The sequence below is a fragment of the Chanodichthys erythropterus genome, chromosome 19 (assembly GCF_024489055.1).
Source record: "Chanodichthys erythropterus isolate Z2021 chromosome 19, ASM2448905v1, whole genome shotgun sequence".
Classification (NCBI taxonomy): Eukaryota; Metazoa; Chordata; class Actinopteri; order Cypriniformes; family Xenocyprididae; genus Chanodichthys; species Chanodichthys erythropterus.
The window spans coordinates 6938464-6958974 of record NC_090239.1 but is presented as its reverse complement, the minus strand read 5'-3'; the positions used below and the strand labels follow the sequence as shown (position 1 = coordinate 6958974).

Genomic DNA, 20511 nt, shown 5'->3' with positions numbered 1-20511 from the left:
AAATTATTGGAAAAATGAACACTTGATCATTTGTCAGCATAAGACCTAACTAAAATTGACAGAAAACATCTTCAGAAAAAAGTTATTTCAAGTGTAATTGTTTTTTTTAAATTTGGCACACGTCCCATTCGATTGCGTGGAGAGGGCGGGGTTTATGACCTATACTGATCATGTTATGGCTTCTCTTTTCAGAACGCGTGTGGCACACTTGATCAAAAGTGAAAGTAAAGACATTTATTATAATGTTATAAAACATGTCTATTATCAAAAAAACTAATCCTGAAAAAACATTTATCTCGGTTTCTACAAACCTATTAAGCAGCACAACTGTTTTCAACATATTAAGAAGAAATGTTTCTTTAGAAGCACATCAGCATATTAGAATTAATTCTGAAGAATCATGTGACTGGAGTAGTGAAAATTCAGCTTTGCCATCACTGGAATAAATTACGTTTTAAAATATATTAAAGGTGCCCTAGAATCAAAAATTTAATTTACCTTGGCATAGTTGAATAACAAGAGTTCAGTACATGGAAAAGATATACACTGAGTTTCAAACTCCATTGCTTCCTCTTTCTTATATAAATCTCATTTGTTTAAAAGACCTCCGAAGAAGAGGCGAATCTCGTACGTAACAGTCGGGATCATTAATATGTACGCCCCCAATATTTGCATATGCCAGCCCATGATCAAGGCATTAGACAAGGGCAGAACGTCTGGATGTGCACAGCTGAATAATCAGACTAGGTAAGCAAGCAAGAACAACAGCGAAAAATGGCAGATGGAGCAATAATAACTGACATGATCCATGATATCATGATATTTTTAGTGATATTTGTAAATTGTCTTTCTAAATGTTTCGTTAGAATGTTGCTAATGTACTGTTAAATGTGGTTAAAGTTACCATTGTTTCTTACTGTATTCACGGAGACAAGAGCCGTCGCTATTTTCATTTTTAAACACTTAAACACTTGCAGTCTGTATAATAAACACACAAAGATGTGTCATAAACACATCTTTATTCTTTATAAATCTCTCCAACAGTGTGTAATGTTAGCTTTAGCCACGGAGCACTATCAAACTCATTCAGAATCAAATGTAAACATCCAAATAAATACCATACTCACATGATCCAAAGCATGCATGCAGTATGCATGATGAACATCTTGTAAAGATCCATTTGAGGGTTATATTAGCTGTGTGAACTTTGTAAATGCGCTGTTTTATAGTCGAGAGCTCAGAGGGCAGGGAGCACGCGATTTAAAGGGGCCACAGCCTGAATCGGTGCATAGTTAATGATGCCCCAAAATAGGCAGTTAAAAAAATTTATTAAAAAAAAATCTATGGGGTATTTTGAGCTGAAACTTCACAGACACATTCAGGGGACACCCTGAATAGACTTATATTACATCTTGTAAAAGCTGGTTCTAGGGCACCTTTAAAATAGAAAACAGGCAGTTATTTTAAATTGTAATAATATTTCACAGTATTATTTTTTTACTGTATTTTTGATCAAATTAATGCAAATTTGGTGAGTATAAGAAACAATTCAAAAATCTTACCGACCCCAAACTTTTTGAACGTTAGTGTTCATGAAAATTATATAATTAAAATATTCAAGGAAAGAATGAATATTCTTTTTATTTATTTTAATTGGTTTTCTCTGGTTTTTTAACGGAGTGTACTGAATAAATCAGTGTGTCTGACACAATGCTGACTGTATCTCTGCAGCTGTTGCCATCTGTCCTGGATGACGCTCTGAGATTCAGCCATCTCAGTCACAGTATGAGCAGCCATCTGGACTCCTCACCTGAGAGCAGCGAGAACGGCACAGATGCCCCTCTGACTCCTAAAGGTAAGCGTTCCTCTGCTCTTTCATCTTTGTGCTTGTTACACAGCTCTCTGGAATACTTTATTCTGATTGGTCAATTGAGGCATTCTGCATGATGTTATTTTTATATAGCGACCACTTAACTATGGCAACCAATTTCCTACATAGCTTCTTCTCACATAATACAGTAATGCTATTATGTGAGGGATTGCACATACTCAGACACAAATGTATAGTATAATGCAATGTAAGTTGCTTTGGATAAAAGCGTCTGCCAAATGCATAAATGTAAATGTAATGCCAACTTATATATACACATTTATTCAGTCATAGTATTAAAATCCCTGAATCATTTTCCTCCAGAGAGACAGCAGATTCTAAGAGGTGTGCAGAGCATTGCGGTCAAGGCTGCTCGGCGCCGCTCTAAGGTCCTAGAAATAGATGCCCTGCGATTGCCCCCGCCACCCTCACCCCTAGACCCCAAGAAGCACAAGAGTAACCTGTCTCTGTCCGAGGCGTCCCCTAAAGGCCCAGTGCTACGGCGCGGGAGACAGCCCAGCCCAGAACTACGCCACGCCACCTCTGATGACAACCTGTCCAGCAGCACGGGAGACGGCCCCGCACCCAATGGCACGTGGACGCGGCCACGGAACCGCCAGGCTGTCAAGAACCCCGCCCCACGGGAACAGGACTTTGAGGGTCGCAGACGCAAGAGACGATCTCGATCATTTGAAGTCACAGGACAAGCTGTGAGTTTTCAGATAGAGAATCTTTTTAATGCACATATCTGTGTTAATGGATGAGTCCCATGAAAAGAGTTTGAGTCACATTTCACCCCAAAATCAAAAAGGAGAAGTTGTATTTTGCATACGGAAGGTTAAGTGTATTTTAGGACCATTCATTTTGTTTGCATTGACCTTATTTTCATGAGAATTAAGCACATTTTGTCCCAAAAATTTAATTCGTATAATGCATCTGGATGTTTTTTGTTGTTGTTGTTGTTGTTCATGTTTTGTTTTTTCTAGTTCAAACAATTTCAAAACATCACTATTATTTTCAAAGATTATTCTTATAAGAAGAATTTTTAGTGTAATTCATTTAAACAAAAAAAATACTATTATTTATTTGTACACTGCCATTCAAATGTTTGGTCTCACCAAGGCTGCATTTATTTGAAAATACGACAAAAACAGTAATATTGTGAAACATAATAACAATTTTATATATATATATATATATATATATATATATATGTATGTGTGTATATATATAAAAGTTTGATATATATATATATATATATCAAAGTTGAAATCAGTTGTGCCGATTACTATTTTTGTGGAAAGATTTCTTCGGAATATTTTGAAGAAAAGCATTTATTTGAAAAAGAAATCATTTGTAACTATGTGAAAGTCTTTACTGTCACTTTTGATAAATTTAATGTGTCTTTAATGAATAAAAGTTTCACTTTCTTTCAGTGAAAAATCTTACTGACCACATATGTTTGAACTGTAGTATATATTTTAAAATGTAAATTCTATGACATTATTTTTTAACATATTTGTTGCATTATAGTAATGGAAAATTTGCTGAACTGTCATGAAAATAATATTATAATGCAAAAACGTTTAATGGTGCTAAAACAGGCTTCAACATATAATTTCTATAAATGTTCTTGACACACAAATTGTATTTATTTGGTTAGTTTAATTCAGATTATTTTCAACAAACTCAAATTTTTCTCCACCCTGCAGCTGTCTCAGGCGAAGAACACCAGCCAGCGATTTCGTCCCCTTGACAGCACTTCTGATCCTCACCTGCACATTAACGGTCACCCCCCAGCCCCCATCCTGCGTCCCCAACACAGAGCCCAACCTCAGCTTGCTAAAGCTCGGCCCTCTCACAACATCCACCAAACAGGTCTGATATCACAATTTTTTCTTCTTTTAGCAATGGAAAAGTATAATCTTGCCCAATTTATACATGACCACAAGTTGCATTTATCATAAGTTAAGCCTTGTTAATCAAATTTGCATTCAGTGAAGACCAGCAAGATTCAATAAGATTTTTTCTATGAAAAATGCACATGCACAGATGAATTCAGGAACATGTGTCAAAGGATTAGTTCATTTCAGAATAAACATTTCCTGATAATTTATTCACCCTTATGTCATCCAAGATGTCTTTCTTTCTTCAGTCGAAAAGAAATTAAGGTTTTTGAGGAAAACATTCCAGGATTTTTCTCCATATAGTGGACTTCACTGTGGTTCAACAGGTTGAAGGTCCAAATTTCAGTTTCAGTGCAGCTTCAAAGGGCTCTACATTATCCCAGCCGAGGAATAAGGGTCTTGTCTAGCGAAACGATCAGTCCTTTTCTAAAAAAATAAATGTAAAACAACGATTTTGAAGTTGGAGAAGTTTTTCGCCCTACCACGGTACTTCTGCCTACATCACGCGTGAGCTTTCCAACGTGATTATGTAATGCGTGGCGCATCACAGAGCAGTTCTAAACGAGCTTTTGTGGGTAAGAAGTATATATATTTTTATTTTTTTTTAGAAAATGAACGATCGTTTTGCTAGATAAGACCCTTATTCCTCATGTACATCCCCTTGAGGCAGCATTGAAACTGCAGTTTGGACCTTCAACCCGTTGGTCCTCGCTGAAGTCCACCAGGCTATATGGAGAAAAATCCTGGAATGTTTTCCTCAAAAACCTTAATTTCTTTTCGACTGAAGAAAGAAAGACATAAACATCTTGGCTGACATGGGGGTGAGTGAATTATCAGGAAATTGATTCTGAAGGAGGGGGCTTCATATAGACAGGAACTAAACAGAGAATTACATACAGACTGGGAAGAGAGGTGCTGCAACAATGTTAAATATGTGAAAAATGTTTTTTGAACATTCAAGCATGAAAACCTATTCTAGTAGACCCCAAAAACAAAATCAAGACTTTGTAAAAGGGCATAATAGGTCCTCTTTCAATAAATTTAGATTTCCTGTTGACTTATCTCCATTGATTCTCCACAGGATCAACAGCAGATGTCACTTCCTCCAACCTGCCCTCACACCTCATTAAGCGTGGTCCACAAACCAGGCAACTTCAGCCTCTCCTGTACGTCACAACCACTGGAACAGGGGGCCAGCGCACCCGCAAACACTGAAGAAGACCATAAGCCCTGTCCTGATAGACTGTCCCCTCTCGACCCCAGCATCAGCACTATGGACACTATGGAAAACATGTAAAGACCAAGTGGAAGGTTTCTTCATATATCCAAATGGAAGAGCCGTACCACGGATGAAAGAATGTGAATGATAGAGCTACAAAGACTATGATGCTACCTGGGTTTTTGCTAAAATGCTCCTAGCTTTTCTGTGAAGACAGGTGACTTGCCATGTCTGCTTTTAAGTTTTTAAGCCCAATCCCATCGGCTTCTGTAAGTGGCAAAATTTGTCATGAATTCAGTGGCCTTGACTTATGTCAAAACGTCTCACAATGACATACAAACATATTCCTTTAAAGCCGAGCCAATGCGACAGAGGATAAAACCTGCCTCAGATGCCTTCTGGTTGAATATTTATATATCAGGCCTTATGTTTACAACTGAAATTCATTAAGCAGTTCCCAAAAAACATATTTAAATCTGCAGAAATGAAATGGTGATGCTTGTTTATGCGACTGAGGAATCAGATATACCCCTCTCATTCCCCAGGGAGCAATATATATGTCACAGCTTCAGTTTCTGTGAAAAGTATTACTCCCTCCGGCCTTGCACAAATGAATGTACTGTCACATTGCTTATGATTCATATGTCTGGCTCCTGTGACCGTTCCATTTACTGATGTAATTTTGTGTTTACTGTTAATAATCAATGTAAATTTGCCTTCACTGTCATGCTGGTTTCAGTTTTCTCTAAAAATCCTTTTGGGTTTGTGTTAGTTCTTAGTACCAGACAAGGTGGCATATTTAATGTAGTTCATATCCTCAGTGGAATGTTTGTAATCAAAAAAGAAAAGAAAAAAATAATATGGCTGCCTTTTCTTTGAAAAGACTGTATTTTTTGTTTTTCATAATTATACATGCATAGACACTTTTTCTACTCTTAATTTTATACCTTTTTTGTAACCAAATAAATTTGATTGACAAAGTGATAATGGTGTATGCATTGTATGTTACTATCAATATAGTGGTAACATTTTGTCAAAATAAGTTCAAGGTTTCCCTTTTTAGGAACTTACAGTAGTAGTCCAAAAACATTCATAAGTGCTGTATCATTTACACATTAAACAACATTCCTGACTGCATTCCTGCACTGTCAGCACACTGAAAGGTGTATCATATTTTCTTTTTTTGGCACCCACTTAATGGATATCAGGAATACATGTCAATATTTCAGTGTAAACTGTTTTCTCCTGTTTCCTTTCACTAAGCAAAACAATGCAAGCATAACAAAATATCTAGTGGGCATCATTAGGTGTGTAGGCTATTGAGAAATGGACCTGTTAACTGTCACTGGCCCACCGCTGGGCCCATTTGCCACTGCATGTTTAAAACAATTATATCTTATACTTAACCTGACAAACTATATATCAACTATATACAGCTATGGAAAAAATTAAGAGACCACTTAACATTGATTTCTGAACTTGGAGTGGTCTCTTAATTTTTTCCATAGCTGTATATCATTTGAAAGCTTACGAACTCAAGATTTGAGTTTTAAAATCGAACCTTGCTTTACTATGGTACGTTAAATTCTTTTAGTGAGCTCCTCCCCTAGTGTGTGGTGTCAGGTTTTGTATTACAAAATTTATTTGAACTACTTTAAAAATAAAAACCTTTTCTAATCTTGACAAAGCGCAAATCGTTGGAAAGGTCTGAGTCTCACGGTTCCATATCTTCCAACTGTTTTGTGATATTTGGACAGAAATATATAAATTTGTTACAGGAGAAAATCAATAGAATTTCAATGACACCCGGTGGCTATTTTTGGTACAAAATCTCATGGGAACTTCAATTTATGTGATATCAACTTCAAATTTGCAACACAAATTGGTTAGACATATGGCTTTGCTTTGATAGTAATTTTAGAGTCAAAATTATTTTGTAAAATATTTATTTTATATAAAATATTTAGTACAGTACATTTGATTTACATAAAACTTCCACAACTTTTTCATTAGCAATAATCTGCTAACTGTCTTCTTTAAAATGAGACCAAACTTCTATCTATATTCCATAGCATACTTGAATTACAACCATTTAAGTTTGGATAGTGCATTTTCATGTATATTCTCAAAAAGCAGGGTGACAGTTTGGGCATTCAAGAAATTAAAAAATAAATTTGTTAAATAATAAACCAAGATTGAAAATAATATAATATCATAATAATATCAACATACCATAATATAATATAATATAATATAATATAATATAATATAATATAATATAATATAATATAATATAATATAATATAATATAATATAATATAATATAATATAATATAATATTATATAATATAATATAATATAATATTATATAATATAATATAATATAATATAATATAATATAATATAATATAATATAATATAATAAAACATAACATAATAAAATATAACAACATAACATAATATAACATAACATAACATAACATAATATAATTAGGGGCACATTAATAAATTCGTCAACCTGTAGGTCAAAGGCAGGTGGAGTCGTAGGTGTTGTGATGACGGCAATCATTAACCCCAAAACCAACCAGCGCAGTCCTACAAGTTCAGAGGCCCGTGATTGGTTTGCTTGACTCCAACAAATCATGAGTCTCGTAACTTGTAGGGCTGCGCTGATTGGCTGACTGACTGGTCGGTCCGGCTGAAGGCAGCAGAGGCGCAAGTAGTGTTGTCAACGCCGCTCTGGATCTCTTCCTTTTTATTTATTTCTAAACGTTATTTATTTGGTAAGAGCAAAGCGATTCCCGAGGAAAGGAAAGACATGTCTTAATGTATTTCATACGTAAGTGAACTTCCTTGTTTAAGCTTGAGGGAAAGCTGTTAGCCAGTTAGCGTTAGCTGTCAGTGTTTACACACTGAGAGCAGCGAGCAAAACTCATTATTTCATCGACAGCTTGCGCATTTGTCTCTAATATGTTCATTAGAAGAACATGTATGTAATCTGAATTACAGTAAAGGGAAATGGGTGAAAGCTCAGCCCAGCCGTTATTGACCTGCACCGCGCGCGCATACGCGAGAACGCGCGACATGTCATGACAGATACACGCGACCTCCTGCACGCGCAGTAACATATTTTTTTTTCTTTTCTTTCTCTGTTTTCCTATAGTTAACAGCACACTAGCGCTCTTTACACGCTCCTATCTCTTATTCGTTATTATCTGCAGTTACCTTTGTCCTCGCATTTCCTAACGTATTATCAGATTTAAAATGGGGAAACTTTGCAAACTAGCAATGTTTATTTGTGATAGTTAATTAATTAAATGGCAAAATGCCATAATTATTTTTGTGTTTAGGGAAACAACTATAGTGCGTAAATAAATATTCAGCTATTCTGAAATATGGAACTTTATTTTGATATCAGTGGTGGAATTTTAAATTAAGCCTAGAACATTCATTGTCTCCTCGGTGTAACATTTTGGAGTTACAGTTTTATTTGATAGAAATATCAATAAAGTCCTGAACTAAAAGTACATAAAGTATGATATGCAATTGTTAGTCATTTTCTACTTCATTATTAGCCTTTCTTTTTCTTTTCTTCCTGTTGTTTAATATAAATGGAGGATCATATGCTACTGTAATCTATTTTTATTCTAAAAAATCTTTGAGCTACTGTACTTTTAAGACTTGAAATTCTCACATTAAAATGATTAAGTAAAAAAACATGCAACATTTAAGTGTTTATAAATGCAAACAATACTTTATTAAAGGTGCAATATGTAAGAATTTTGCAGTAAAATATCCCAAAACCACTAGGCTAGTGTTATATATTTTGTTCACTCGAGTACTTACAATATCCCAAATGTTTCCAACTATTTGTAAATCACGAGAAAATTGCAATTTTTCACCAAGGCTCCGGGACGTGTGAGGAGTCGCCTGTCAGTCATACCCGCGTTACCCTCTGTTTCCGGTTTTATTTTGTAGAAACCATGGAAACGCTAAAGACGCTTTAATACTTCACATGTTTTAATATACAAGGGAACAACTGTTTGGTTACATTTATAGACCGAAAACTAAGTGTCGTTATTTAGCTCAACACGTTTATTGTTAAAATCTAATTTTCTTGATTTTTTTTTTTTTTTTGCGAGTACCATGCTTTACCATGCCTCAGAGAAAACACTATTTTGTCAAGTAGCTAACATAGCATAATCAGATGCAGCTTTATTTTTAGTAACAGTAATACAGAATTTTCTCCATACAATACGTTTAAAAATTAATTGCATTCCATTAATATTAACACAAGCAATCCAGCATTTAATATGATATTCTAAAATCGATCCATAGCTTACTACAGTGTGTCTCAAACAAGTGTCTCGCAGCAGCCGCAGAGTGAACGCACAGAGTAACGTTATAACATCATTTTCAACACACTCAAATGTATCAAATATAATAAACATAGCTGTGTTACCTCATACTCATGACCGGAAAAGCGGAAGCGGCGCCAGCAACTGTGGCATAATAAAAGTTCCGCTGCTCGCGGCGTGTTGTGCAATCGCTCCAGCGGCCTCGTTCAGCTCCCACGACACTCGATCCTGCTCTGTTTCATAGTACAATAACGTTAATAATCCATGAACATGATTTCTTCCTTAGTCCTATCCCTATTCTTTTGCACCGTCCGTTGAGGTGGAGACCACATGTCCCAAGATTCCGCGCTCAAACTTGGCGTCATCAAGCTACGCCTTTGTTTTTGTTTGTACGCCTTTTGAATAGGCCTCTAGAGGACAGAAAATTTTACATATTGCACCTTTAAGTTACGGTTATGCTAAATAGACAAAACAGTGGTTTAATGTTGTTGGATGTTTTTCTTTAGAGACCCACCAAATGGTAGCACTGTGATTAATTAGAAAAGTATAAATATCGAAGGGGTACTTGGTTAATGCACTGCATTCCACTGATAAAGAGTTCAGGGTAAAATATGGGATGATGGGATTGTTTAAAAATGGCTCAAGTTTGGAGCATCATTCTCACATGCTGTCATATCTCTAACCTTTTATGACTAAAAAATATGAACCGTGAGTTGAGAAGAAACGCCCTGAATTTGGCCTGATAAAACTTAACACAGCCCGTTTGTTGATTTGGAATGAGAAGGTTCTGTGTTGTTTTGCAGCTGTGTCTGATCCATGTGCCAGTCAGCTGAAGCATGCTGGAAGAATGCAGCCCATAACCAGAAGAGATGCCGGAGTCTGGCATCAGACGAGGAGCCTGCTCTACAAAAACCTGCTTATCAAATGGAGGACCAAACAACAGAGTCTCCAGGTGCCTTTCATGTGTCACTCACAGGCTTTCTTTTCCCTTCCCGTAGGTGCAAATCTGTTGCACTATTAAAGCTTTTGCGCATCTGTTCTGTGCGCTGGTATTGAACTCCATCTGATGTTTGTACGGTATATATCCTTCTCAAGGAATGCCGGAAGTGTCCGTTTGAATCTGTTAAAGTCACCATGAAATCAAAACTGACCATTTTTATTTTTTATCGAATATTGCAGTAATTATTATAAATGATTTATCAGTGCACAACATTTTTTTATTCATGTGCCTTCATACCCTTTAATTAAAATAACTTGCCCTCCTTTTTACAACGACTTCTCTTCTCTGATGACCTGTTTACTGGTTCAAGGGCGGGAAAAGCTGTCACTCACACGTGACATCACAGCAGTAGCGAACCACAACCCTCCAATCAATTCCCAATGGACAAAATCAAGTCCCGCCCTACATTTGTTCTTGTTCTAAGCAGCCATTTAATTCAGATATGCGTCACAAAAGGGAAGAAAAGACTATTCTGTTTCATGTTGACTTACCTCAGGTTACTCCAGGAGGATTTAGATGTGTGTACATTTGATAAAATCATCTGCTAAATGAGCAATGCGATATCCCAATTATCCAGGCTTCTTTATAAAATCACAAGACTTAGCAGTCTTAATACTACTGTAATGTAGTAATTCTGCTCCATCTGGATGAAATCCTCTTCCATCCACTCTGCTGACTCTTTACAACCCAGCAGGTTTTTATTCGAAAGTAAAAAGGAAAAATCTCCAAGTTAAGATGTTTCCCTTTTTTCTTCTGTTCATATGGTCATTTATTTTTTATGTATGGTAACTTTTTTTTCTTTAATGTATTTTTAATGCCTCTCTGCTTCCTGTTTGTTTTTTCGTGAAGGGCCATATAAGAGTCTTTCAGAATTAAAAGGCTGTTAATGGAGTGGTAGTTCATGTCGTCAGTGTACTTTTAAACCGACTCTGTAAAGAGAAGCTTGTCATGATCCATTATGGAAAGTGGTCAGAAATGGAACTAAATGAATTGTTATGCAGTAGTCATAGTTGGGCTTTTTTCCAACAAGTGTCATCTCTGTATTGAATTTCCTGGAGGTGGAGATGACGAAGCGAATTGTGTTGTGCTGAGTTCTTGGGTGTAGTGGGCTTCATGTATGCAGGTCAAACTTAATTCAGTCAGTATAGGTGTTAGTCTCTAACAAAATCACTATGTGGCTAAACCTCTGTCAGACACACATACACTACTATTCAAAAGTTTGGGTTTTTTTTATGTCTTTGAAAGAAATCTCCTATGCTCACCAAGTCTGGTGTTGTTGTTTTTTTCCTTCTTCAAAAATACAGTAAAATAGTAATATTACTAGGGCTGTGCTCAGAATATCGATACGATACATCGTCATGAACTCCTGACGATGCGCGTATCGATACAGCAGCTGCCGTATCGTGTCTGTCTTGCTTTTAAATCTAGCCAATCACGTGACGTCACGTGACGCTCTCGAACGGAGAAACACGCAATCTCCAAATCATCGATCAATGCGTGCTAACGTTTTAGGACACGTCGATGGTATATAAATCATGGCCGAACGAAGCCAAACCGTCCATTCAGAAACCAAGAAATTTGAAGGCCGATCTCTCAGGTTGAGGCGCGAGCTGGCTTGACTGACGTTTTCGTGAGGATATAGTTTATGGACTGTTTTGATTTCGGTAATTACATCTAGAAAGTTAAAAGCAGTGATGGCATATATAATAGAGATATCTGAAAGCGAAACGAAAGTGATATTGACTCGTCCAGTGGGGAGGACGCACGAGAGACCTGCGCATTTAATTAGTATGTGTATACTAATACAGTAACAAATGTATTGCTCATGGTTGGTTCATGTTAATACATTATCTGATGTTTAATTAATGAACCTTATTGTTAAGTGTGTATTGTAAACTCATGTAGCGCATATTTTGTAGACCACGTTAATAAAAACGTATGTTGTTCTAGAACATATTTTTAGTTGATATCCAAAAAAATCATTTTTACAGATGAAAAAAACAGTATAGTATAGACATTATTATATTATAGCCGATATAATTAACTAACTTAGTTTTCTTACAAGTAAACTTACTGTTGCAAGTGAAATTAGTCATTGAGCTTTGTTGATATGCTTTAGTATCACTATAATTGTCAATTCAGTTACTGAGGGAGTGACTTTAAAAGCAAGCTTTTAAAAGCTTTTTTTTGTGACTTTTTTTATATTTAATTTAAATAATAGTTTTTTTTTAATGAGAAAAACAAAATATTTTTTCCAGTTATCATGACTGTTATAACACTGGTTATTCAATAAACACATATTACTGTTACTTATCTCTGCTCAAAAGAAATTTAAATTCTAAATTGAACCATATCGTGATACGTATCGTATCGTGGCTTTAGTATCGTGATGCGTATCGTATCGTGAAATTGTTGGTGATACACAGCCCTAAATATTACATATTAATATTACAATTTAAAATGCTTGTTTTCTGTTTTAACATACAGTCAAACTAAAATGTATTAAGACACCTTGAACATTTCATTCATTAATACAGTTTTTTCACTATAGTTAAAAAATGGTAATAAAATATGACAAGATCTAGTTTTAACTGTGTCTGAAAAAGATTATCTTAAATAATTAATCTTAATGTCAGAGAATACTTAAGCAAAACATGGTCAGGTCAAAGTTTCTCGTGGATCAAAGTTTGGTTCCAAATTTATCAATTTTACTGGTAGTACACTGTATAATGAATTTTAGGGTATAATATGTCACAGTTTATTTTGCTATCCTCACTTACATAAATGAACTATAGTGTCCTGCACCCACTGGTAAAAATATATCAAAAATATAAAAAATGTCTGAATAATTTTTGGTTTGACTGTGTTTTAAAATGTAATTTATTCTTGATATGGCAAAGCTGAATGTTCAGCATCATTACGCTAGTCTTCATTGTCACATGATCCTTCAGAAATCATTCTAATGTTTGGCTGATTTACCACAAGAAACATTTTTTTTTATTATTATTTATGTTGAAAACAGTTTGTTACTTAATAGTTTTGTCAATATAAGTCTAAGGTGTCCCCTGAATGTGTCTGTGAAGTTTATGCTTAAAATACCCTATAGATTATTTTTATTATTCAATTTTTTTTTTAACTCCTCGCCCCCAGCTCGTAACTCTATAATACATTGCATAAACAAAGTTCATACAGCTAATATAACCCTCGAAATGGATCTTTACAAAGTGTCTGTCATGTAGCATATCAGATATAGTAAGTATAGTGGCTGTTTCTCAATATGCGTTCTTCAGCGATCTTGCATCCTTGTGTTCTTGCTCTACGTCATCATCAACCGTCGAAGTTCATTCCAATACTCAAGAACACAAGAACAGAGGATGCATGAAAGTACCTGGATGTGTTCTTGATATCGAGGATGCATCGAATGCAAACTTGAGGGAAGCCTGTAAGCTTTAAAGTTCTCGTGAGATTCCAGCTACAAGCTCGCAAATACGTGACGGCTCGTGAAAGTTAACCATTTGTTTTGCTTAATTTTAATAAAATGATAACCTGAAGAAAGCCTGCAGTATTCTTATTGCCATATAAATAATAATCTTAACATTGACAAAGCATAACAGCCAAAGGCTACTTATTTTCATAAATACACGCGGTGAAATAAAAAGATATAAAATTATATGAAAACAATGTCTATATTAATATGAAAGAATTTTTTTTAACATGTTATGACATTTGTTTGTGATGTTATGTTGTATTTATTGTGCATTAGCCACTTATAATATGCTGGGACAGTCAGTTGAGGAACAAGATCGCAGCACAACTCGATTCTCAAATGATGCGTTCTCTGTCCTCGCGTCCTTCCGAGATTATTCTTTCAAGGTCGCCTGGCAAAACCAGACTCCACGAGAACGCAAGTCCGTTCTCTGCGTTCTTGGAATTGAGAATCAGCTAGTATTTATTTGGATGTTTACATTTGATTCTGAATGAGTTTCATAGTGTTCAGTGGCTAACGGCTAATGCTACACTGTTGGAGAGATTTATAAAGAATGAAGTTGTTTATGAATTATACAGACTGCAAGTGTTTAAAAATGAAAATAGCGACGGCTCTTGTCTCCGTGAATACAGTAATAAACGATGGTAACTTTAACCACATTTAACAGTACATTAGCAACATGCTAACAAAACATTTAGAAAGAATTTGCAAATATCACTAAAAATATCATGATATCATGTATCATGTCAGTTATTATTGCCCCATCTGCCATTTTTCACTGTTGTCCTTGCTTGTTTACCTGCGCAATGTCTGTTGACTTGGCTGTGCTGCTCCTGACGTTAATACTGGTTTGTCTAATGCCTTGAACATGGACTGGCATATGCAAATATTGGGGGCGTACATATTAATGATCCCGACTGTTGCGTCACAGTCAGTGTTATGTTGAGATTCGCCTGTTCTTCGGAGGTCTTTTGCACAAATCAAATTTACATAAAAAGGAGGAAGTTTGAGATTCACTGTATGTCATTTCCATGTACAGAACTCTAATTATTGAACTATGCCAAGGTAAATTCAATTTTCAATTCTAGGGCACCTTTAAAATTAAATTTTCATGACCTTTTGCAACCAACATTGTAGTGAACGCCCACCAGGCATGTTAAAAGCTAACTTGTGTCATAGTCTAGCAAATAAATCCAGAGGGATGATCCCTCGCTGGCGCTCATGTATTTGGAGCCTCCCTAAGGCAGTAAAGCAAAAGCTGTATCTTTGAAACATGACAGTATGGATTTTTTTTTTTTTTTTTTTTTTGGAATTTCCTCTGGTGGTTTACATCAGGCATACTGTAAAACATGCAAAAATATTTTGTAGGATATTTTTATTTATTTTTATATATATATATATATATATTTATTTATATATAATATAATATAATATAATATATTATATTATATTATATTATATTATATTATATTATATTATATTATATTATATTATATTATATTATAATATAATATAATATAATATAATATAATATAATATAATATAATAATATTTATGACAGTATTTTTCCTGCCATATCTCCCTATCAAATTTAAAGTATTCCTACTCTCTTTGCAGGAGCTGATCTTGCCTTTGCTTCTCCTGGGCCTCCTGATCCTCATCAGCACCCTCAACCCTCATGTCTCGTATGGCAGTATCAGCACTAAAGAACTGGAGTATGAACGGGACCTCGTAATCAAAGGTCTTGGCTACACCCCCATCAGCAATATCACCAATCACATTATGGAAGAGGTGGCACGGGAACTGCGTAAGTCACATTTGTTGGTCTTGGTGTCCATTTACCATATTTTATTTATTTACTGTTCCTCATTTTAAGCAAACCACTAAATAGCATTACATGGTGTATTTGGTATGTTATTGAATGCTTTGCTAATTTATGACGAAGTAGTGTTGACTCTGATGTTAAAGTAGATCGCTTACTGCAAACATTGGTTTTTATTTGTTTCTTGGTGTTGATTCCTCAGCTATGAATGAGCGATTAGACATGTTCTCCTCTGAGGAAGACTTGGAGAATGCCAGTCTCTATGAACCTGATGGATATGTGGGAGTGGTCTTCTTGGATTCAATGTCATACCGTCTGCGATTCCCATACAACCAGCTTCCTCTGCCTAGTGACTTCACTGAATCCATAAGTGAGAATGAATTAACACAGATGTCATAAATCCACAGTGTCCATGCCACCCTATTTAGCTTCTTTTTTGGTCAAATGGCAATATGCTTTTTAATGCAACTGGCATTCAGTTTATAACCTTATCTGTAATGAAGAAACTGCTGAAGAAATAGCACTTATGACTTGAATTTTTTTTTCCCTCTGGTCCACAGCAAGCTGTTACACGAACTATGTCAACTGCCGTGCTGCCAACTACTGGTATTCTGGATTCGTACGGCTGCAGTCTGTCATTGATGCTGCCATCATACAGGTTTGAAATGACATGGTTGAATAATTTATTGGTATAAGCATTGTAGCTGTTAATAAGCAATGTGTGCATCTGCCTGCTGAAGTCTGGGATGAACAAACACTACCGTTCAGAAGTTAAGGATTTTGAGCAATGGTGTAGGAAACATTTTTCTAAATTAGAAGCCACCAAATCTCTCAAATCTTCAGAAATAATTCCAATATGCTGGTTTGGGGTTTAAGAAATATTTCTTCTTATTATCAATGCTAAAATCATGTGCTGCTTATTTTTGTGGAAACCTTTTTTTAGGATTCTTTAATGAATCAGCAAAAAACATGTATTTGAAAAAAAAAAAAAAGTTATTTTGTAATTGGGAAATAGGAAGTCCCTGTTGAGCTAATTTTGTTTCATTAATAACTGCTTAATTTTTCTGCAGATGAAGACCAAACGTTCGGTGTGGAATGAATTAAAAGTGCGTGCAGTGATGATGGGACATCCAGGTTCAGTGGAGGTCCAGAAGTTCCCTCACGCCCTAATCTCCATCTACCTAGTGCTGGCATTTACACCCTTTGTGTCCTTCCTCATTGTTAATGTGGCCGCTGAAAAAGAGCAGCGGCTGAAAGACACGATGGGCATGATGGGACTGTATGACTCTGCATTTTGGTAAGTGTGTCTACTGCAAAACCTGAAATTGTAATTCATAGCTAGTTTAAATAATATAAAAATGGTCAGTCTGTGAAATTTTCTTTTGCTTTTTTTTTTTTTTTTTTTTTAGGCTTTCATGGGGCCTTCTTTACGCCGCACTAGTGACGACCATGTCCATTCTCATGGCTGTTATAGCAACCTGCACACCCCTGTTCTCCAACAGCAACTTCTTTGTCATCTTCCTCCTCATTTTCCTCTATGGAATATCCTCTGTAAGTTCTAGCAACCCTTCTATCACATCCCGACTTTAAGCTTTAGAGAGTGCAAAGCTATTAAAATGAGTGTGCACTTATTTGACCTCAGGTCTCCATCTCTGCCCACAATGAGTAGTCATGTAAATGACGGGCTAATCTTCAACCTCATTTTGAATGTCATTAGTTCATTTCCGTTTTGCAAGGCTAAATTGCTTTCAGCTGCATTGGTTTTCTTTTGCATCAGAGGGGTGTTACTATTCTGGAAAACTATCTGAAATGCAAATCACTTAATTTAAGCTTGAATATATTTATGAAAATATGCTGTTTACATGCAGCATAAAAAGCATTAGCCACAAAGTTGTCAGCATTAAAGTGCTTTTTTTTTTCCCAAGTCAGTGTGAAACTGCATTTGCTAGTGATTTACAGAATGTGATATTTCTGTATGGAACAGGTATACAGTAATAACAAAATATTGGTTTTATCCATTGGAATTAATTAAATCGTGAAAGGTGGGGCCTATGTGACTGATTGGGAGTTTAAAAAAAAAAAAGAGGACATGCATTGAACTAGGGCTGCACGATTATGACAAAAATCATAATTGTCGATTATTCCCTTGAAATTGTAATTGCGATTATTAATGACGATTATCACAATTTACACTGAATGATGTTTTGAATAGCTTTATATCATTGTTTGAACAAATAATCATGTTTTGCTTGGTCTGTTCAAAGTCACGCTGGATTTTCTCCTCAGCGTAAGGTTGAGAGGTCCATCTACCACTCCATGTTTTCCATATTTGTAGAGTTTGTGGAGTAAATATATAGGTTGGTGTTGTCACAATACCGGAATTTCTAACTTCGATATGATAAAAACAATGTATATATTGTCATATGGATATTTTTAATATTATTTTTTATTTATTAATAGTCAAAAATTTCTTCTGAAGAGATGACTTTATATGATAAAGCTTTTAAGCTTTTCTCATAAATAAACATTGATCAGTTACCATTACAATTATCTCACAAATATTTGCTAACTCAATGTATTTGTTTTTACAATGGGGTAATTTTGTTGCAATATATTACACACAGCACAAGGAAGCTTGATTTCAAATGGTAAATTGAATTTAAAAAAGACAAGTAAACAGTAATAAAATAAGAACAAATGAACAAATTACTAACTATAGCACAAATACAATAGAATAAAGATAGACTGCTTTCTATTTTCAGGTATGTCTAACTGTAGTAATCAGGGAAGAAACTGAATAAAAAACAAAGTAGGCTAATCAAATGTAAAATAACATTGAATAATCTTCATTATAAAAATTAAATACAGATTAATCAATTAAAGTTACAGAAATTAATCAGCCAAGAGCAGTAAGTGATGTTCGCTTTGTCTGTTGATTAACAATAACAACATGGAGAGCGGCACGTTTATTCGGCTACTGTCCCTTAAGAACTGACGAACATATGGACACATTCTTCCTGAACTGTTTTACATTAATACTCATCAAGATGGGCGTTGTGATATTGTTTCTGAGTGTATTTGACCATTAATAAACCTCGAAAAGGAAGTTATTTTTGCACTTGAATGTCAAAGGCGGCTTTATTATGTGTCTGCGCTACAGAGGAGAGCAAGCACGCGCAGCTGGTATCGGTGTATCGATACTGCAGAAAGGAGTATTGGTATCGTTTCAGATATATCAGTATCGATACATATCGAAATATCAATATTTTTGACAACACTAGGCTGTGTACACGGCTTTTAAAAATGGTGGGTCCCATCAGCGTACACCTACGTCACTGGTAGCTTCTTTTATGCTGGGTTAGACCTTTTACATTTTGAAGTAACGTTAGTCGTGATTCGCCTCTCACAACGTAACATGCTCAAAACACCCAGAATAATATAAGTGGGTATTTTTCTTTGTAATTGCGCCTTTGAACGATTACGAAATCGTGGCAATCGTAATCGCGATTAGAAATTCGATTAATTGTGCAGCCCTACATTGAACACAATAAGACCAGGATGTTAAGTTTTCTTTTAGTTTGTTGATTTTTCTATAAAAGTTTCTATTTTCTTTCTACTTATCTATCCCACAGATTTTCTTCTCCTTCATGTTGACCCCTTTGTTTAAGAAGCCCAAGTTTGCGAGTACGGTGGGTTCCATGCTCACAGTGGTGTTCGGATGTCTGTCTCTTTTCACTGTGCTGATGAGAGATTTCCCCCAGTCAGCTGTGTGGCTCCTCTGCCTTCTGTCTCCCAGCGCCTTCTCTATCGGCATTGCCCAGGTAACACACTTTTACACAAACATGCTCCGTTGTATTACATAAATCACCTAGGTTATGGGACCGTTGGCCAAGAAACGCATATGAGAACAGTGATGATTTGAATAACAAGTCAGTGCTACCCTAGCCTAGAACTTTTTCCACACATACATGTGTTCTAATTGTTTTTATATATTTACTATGTACACTAACATTCAAAAATTTGGGGGGGGGGGTGTAATTTTTTTTTTATATATATATTTATACTTTTATTCAGCAATGATGCATTTCATTGACCAAAAGTGGAAGTAAATACGTTTATAATGTTACAAAAGATTTCCATTTTAAATAAATGCTGTTATTTTTAAATTAACTCATAAAATCTTGAAAAAAATGTAACACTGTTTTCTACTCTTTCTTGGCAACCAAATTGGCACATTAGATTGATTTCTGAAGGATCATTTGACATTGAAGACTGGAGTAATGATGCTGAAAATTCAGCTTATATTTGAAAAATATTCAAATGAAAAAATTAAATTGTAATAATATTTCACAATTATACTGTCTTTACTGTATTTTTGATCAATTAAATGCAGCCTTCATGAGCATAAGAAACATTAAAAAATTCTTACTGATCCCAAACTTTTGAGTGGTAGTGTATACATAAAATAAAATGTATATCATGGCACTATTTTTGTCTGTATGTGTAGGTGGTGTATCTGGAAGCTCAAGGGGATGGCGCAGTGTTCTCCTCTCTTGGCAATGGCCCTCACGCCCTCTATGTTCCTATGGTCATGCTGGTTTTGGACTGCATTCTCTACTTGCTTTTAGCCATTTACCTGGACCAAGTACTACCAGGTGACAACTAGAGTCAAAGTATTTTAAACTAGAGGTCTTCACGGGTCCACTTAGATCCTAAAACCCGAGGTTCCACCTGAGACCCGAGTGGGTCCAAAACTTTGAGTGCCTTGGACACTGGATGGGTCTGATATTAGTCACCTCGGATCACTTTAACAAAATGGCCCAAAGAAGACCCAAATTATTTTAAAAT

At 35.5% G+C, this 20511-nt stretch overlaps 2 protein-coding genes across 3 annotated transcripts in view; both read left to right on the top strand.

Moving 5' to 3' along the window:
• The window catches only part of kif19 (kinesin family member 19), a 53229-nt gene extending 47322 nt beyond the window's left edge, over positions 1–5907 (top strand). For both annotated transcript variants that reach the window (XM_067369552.1, XM_067369553.1), the window contains exons 17-20: positions 1732–1855; positions 2195–2580; positions 3583–3748; positions 4859–5907. In XM_067369552.1, the coding sequence (XP_067225653.1) occupies positions 1732–1855; positions 2195–2580; positions 3583–3748; positions 4859–4992 (810 nt within the window). In that variant the 3' untranslated portion in view covers positions 4993–5907. The remainder of the gene's footprint in view (positions 1–1731; positions 1856–2194; positions 2581–3582; positions 3749–4858) is intronic.
• A 1787-nt stretch (positions 5908–7694) lies between these two features.
• Positions 7695–20511, top strand: part of abca5 (ATP-binding cassette, sub-family A (ABC1), member 5) — a 30963-nt gene continuing 18146 nt past the window's right edge. The window contains exons 1-9 of the mRNA XM_067369157.1: positions 7695–7835; positions 10158–10306; positions 15459–15648; positions 15866–16033; positions 16224–16321; positions 16734–16960; positions 17073–17214; positions 19296–19484; positions 20171–20318. Of these exons, the coding sequence (XP_067225258.1) occupies positions 7823–7835; positions 10158–10306; positions 15459–15648; positions 15866–16033; positions 16224–16321; positions 16734–16960; positions 17073–17214; positions 19296–19484; positions 20171–20318 (1324 nt within the window). The 5' untranslated portion in view covers positions 7695–7822. The remainder of the gene's footprint in view (positions 7836–10157; positions 10307–15458; positions 15649–15865; positions 16034–16223; positions 16322–16733; positions 16961–17072; positions 17215–19295; positions 19485–20170; positions 20319–20511) is intronic.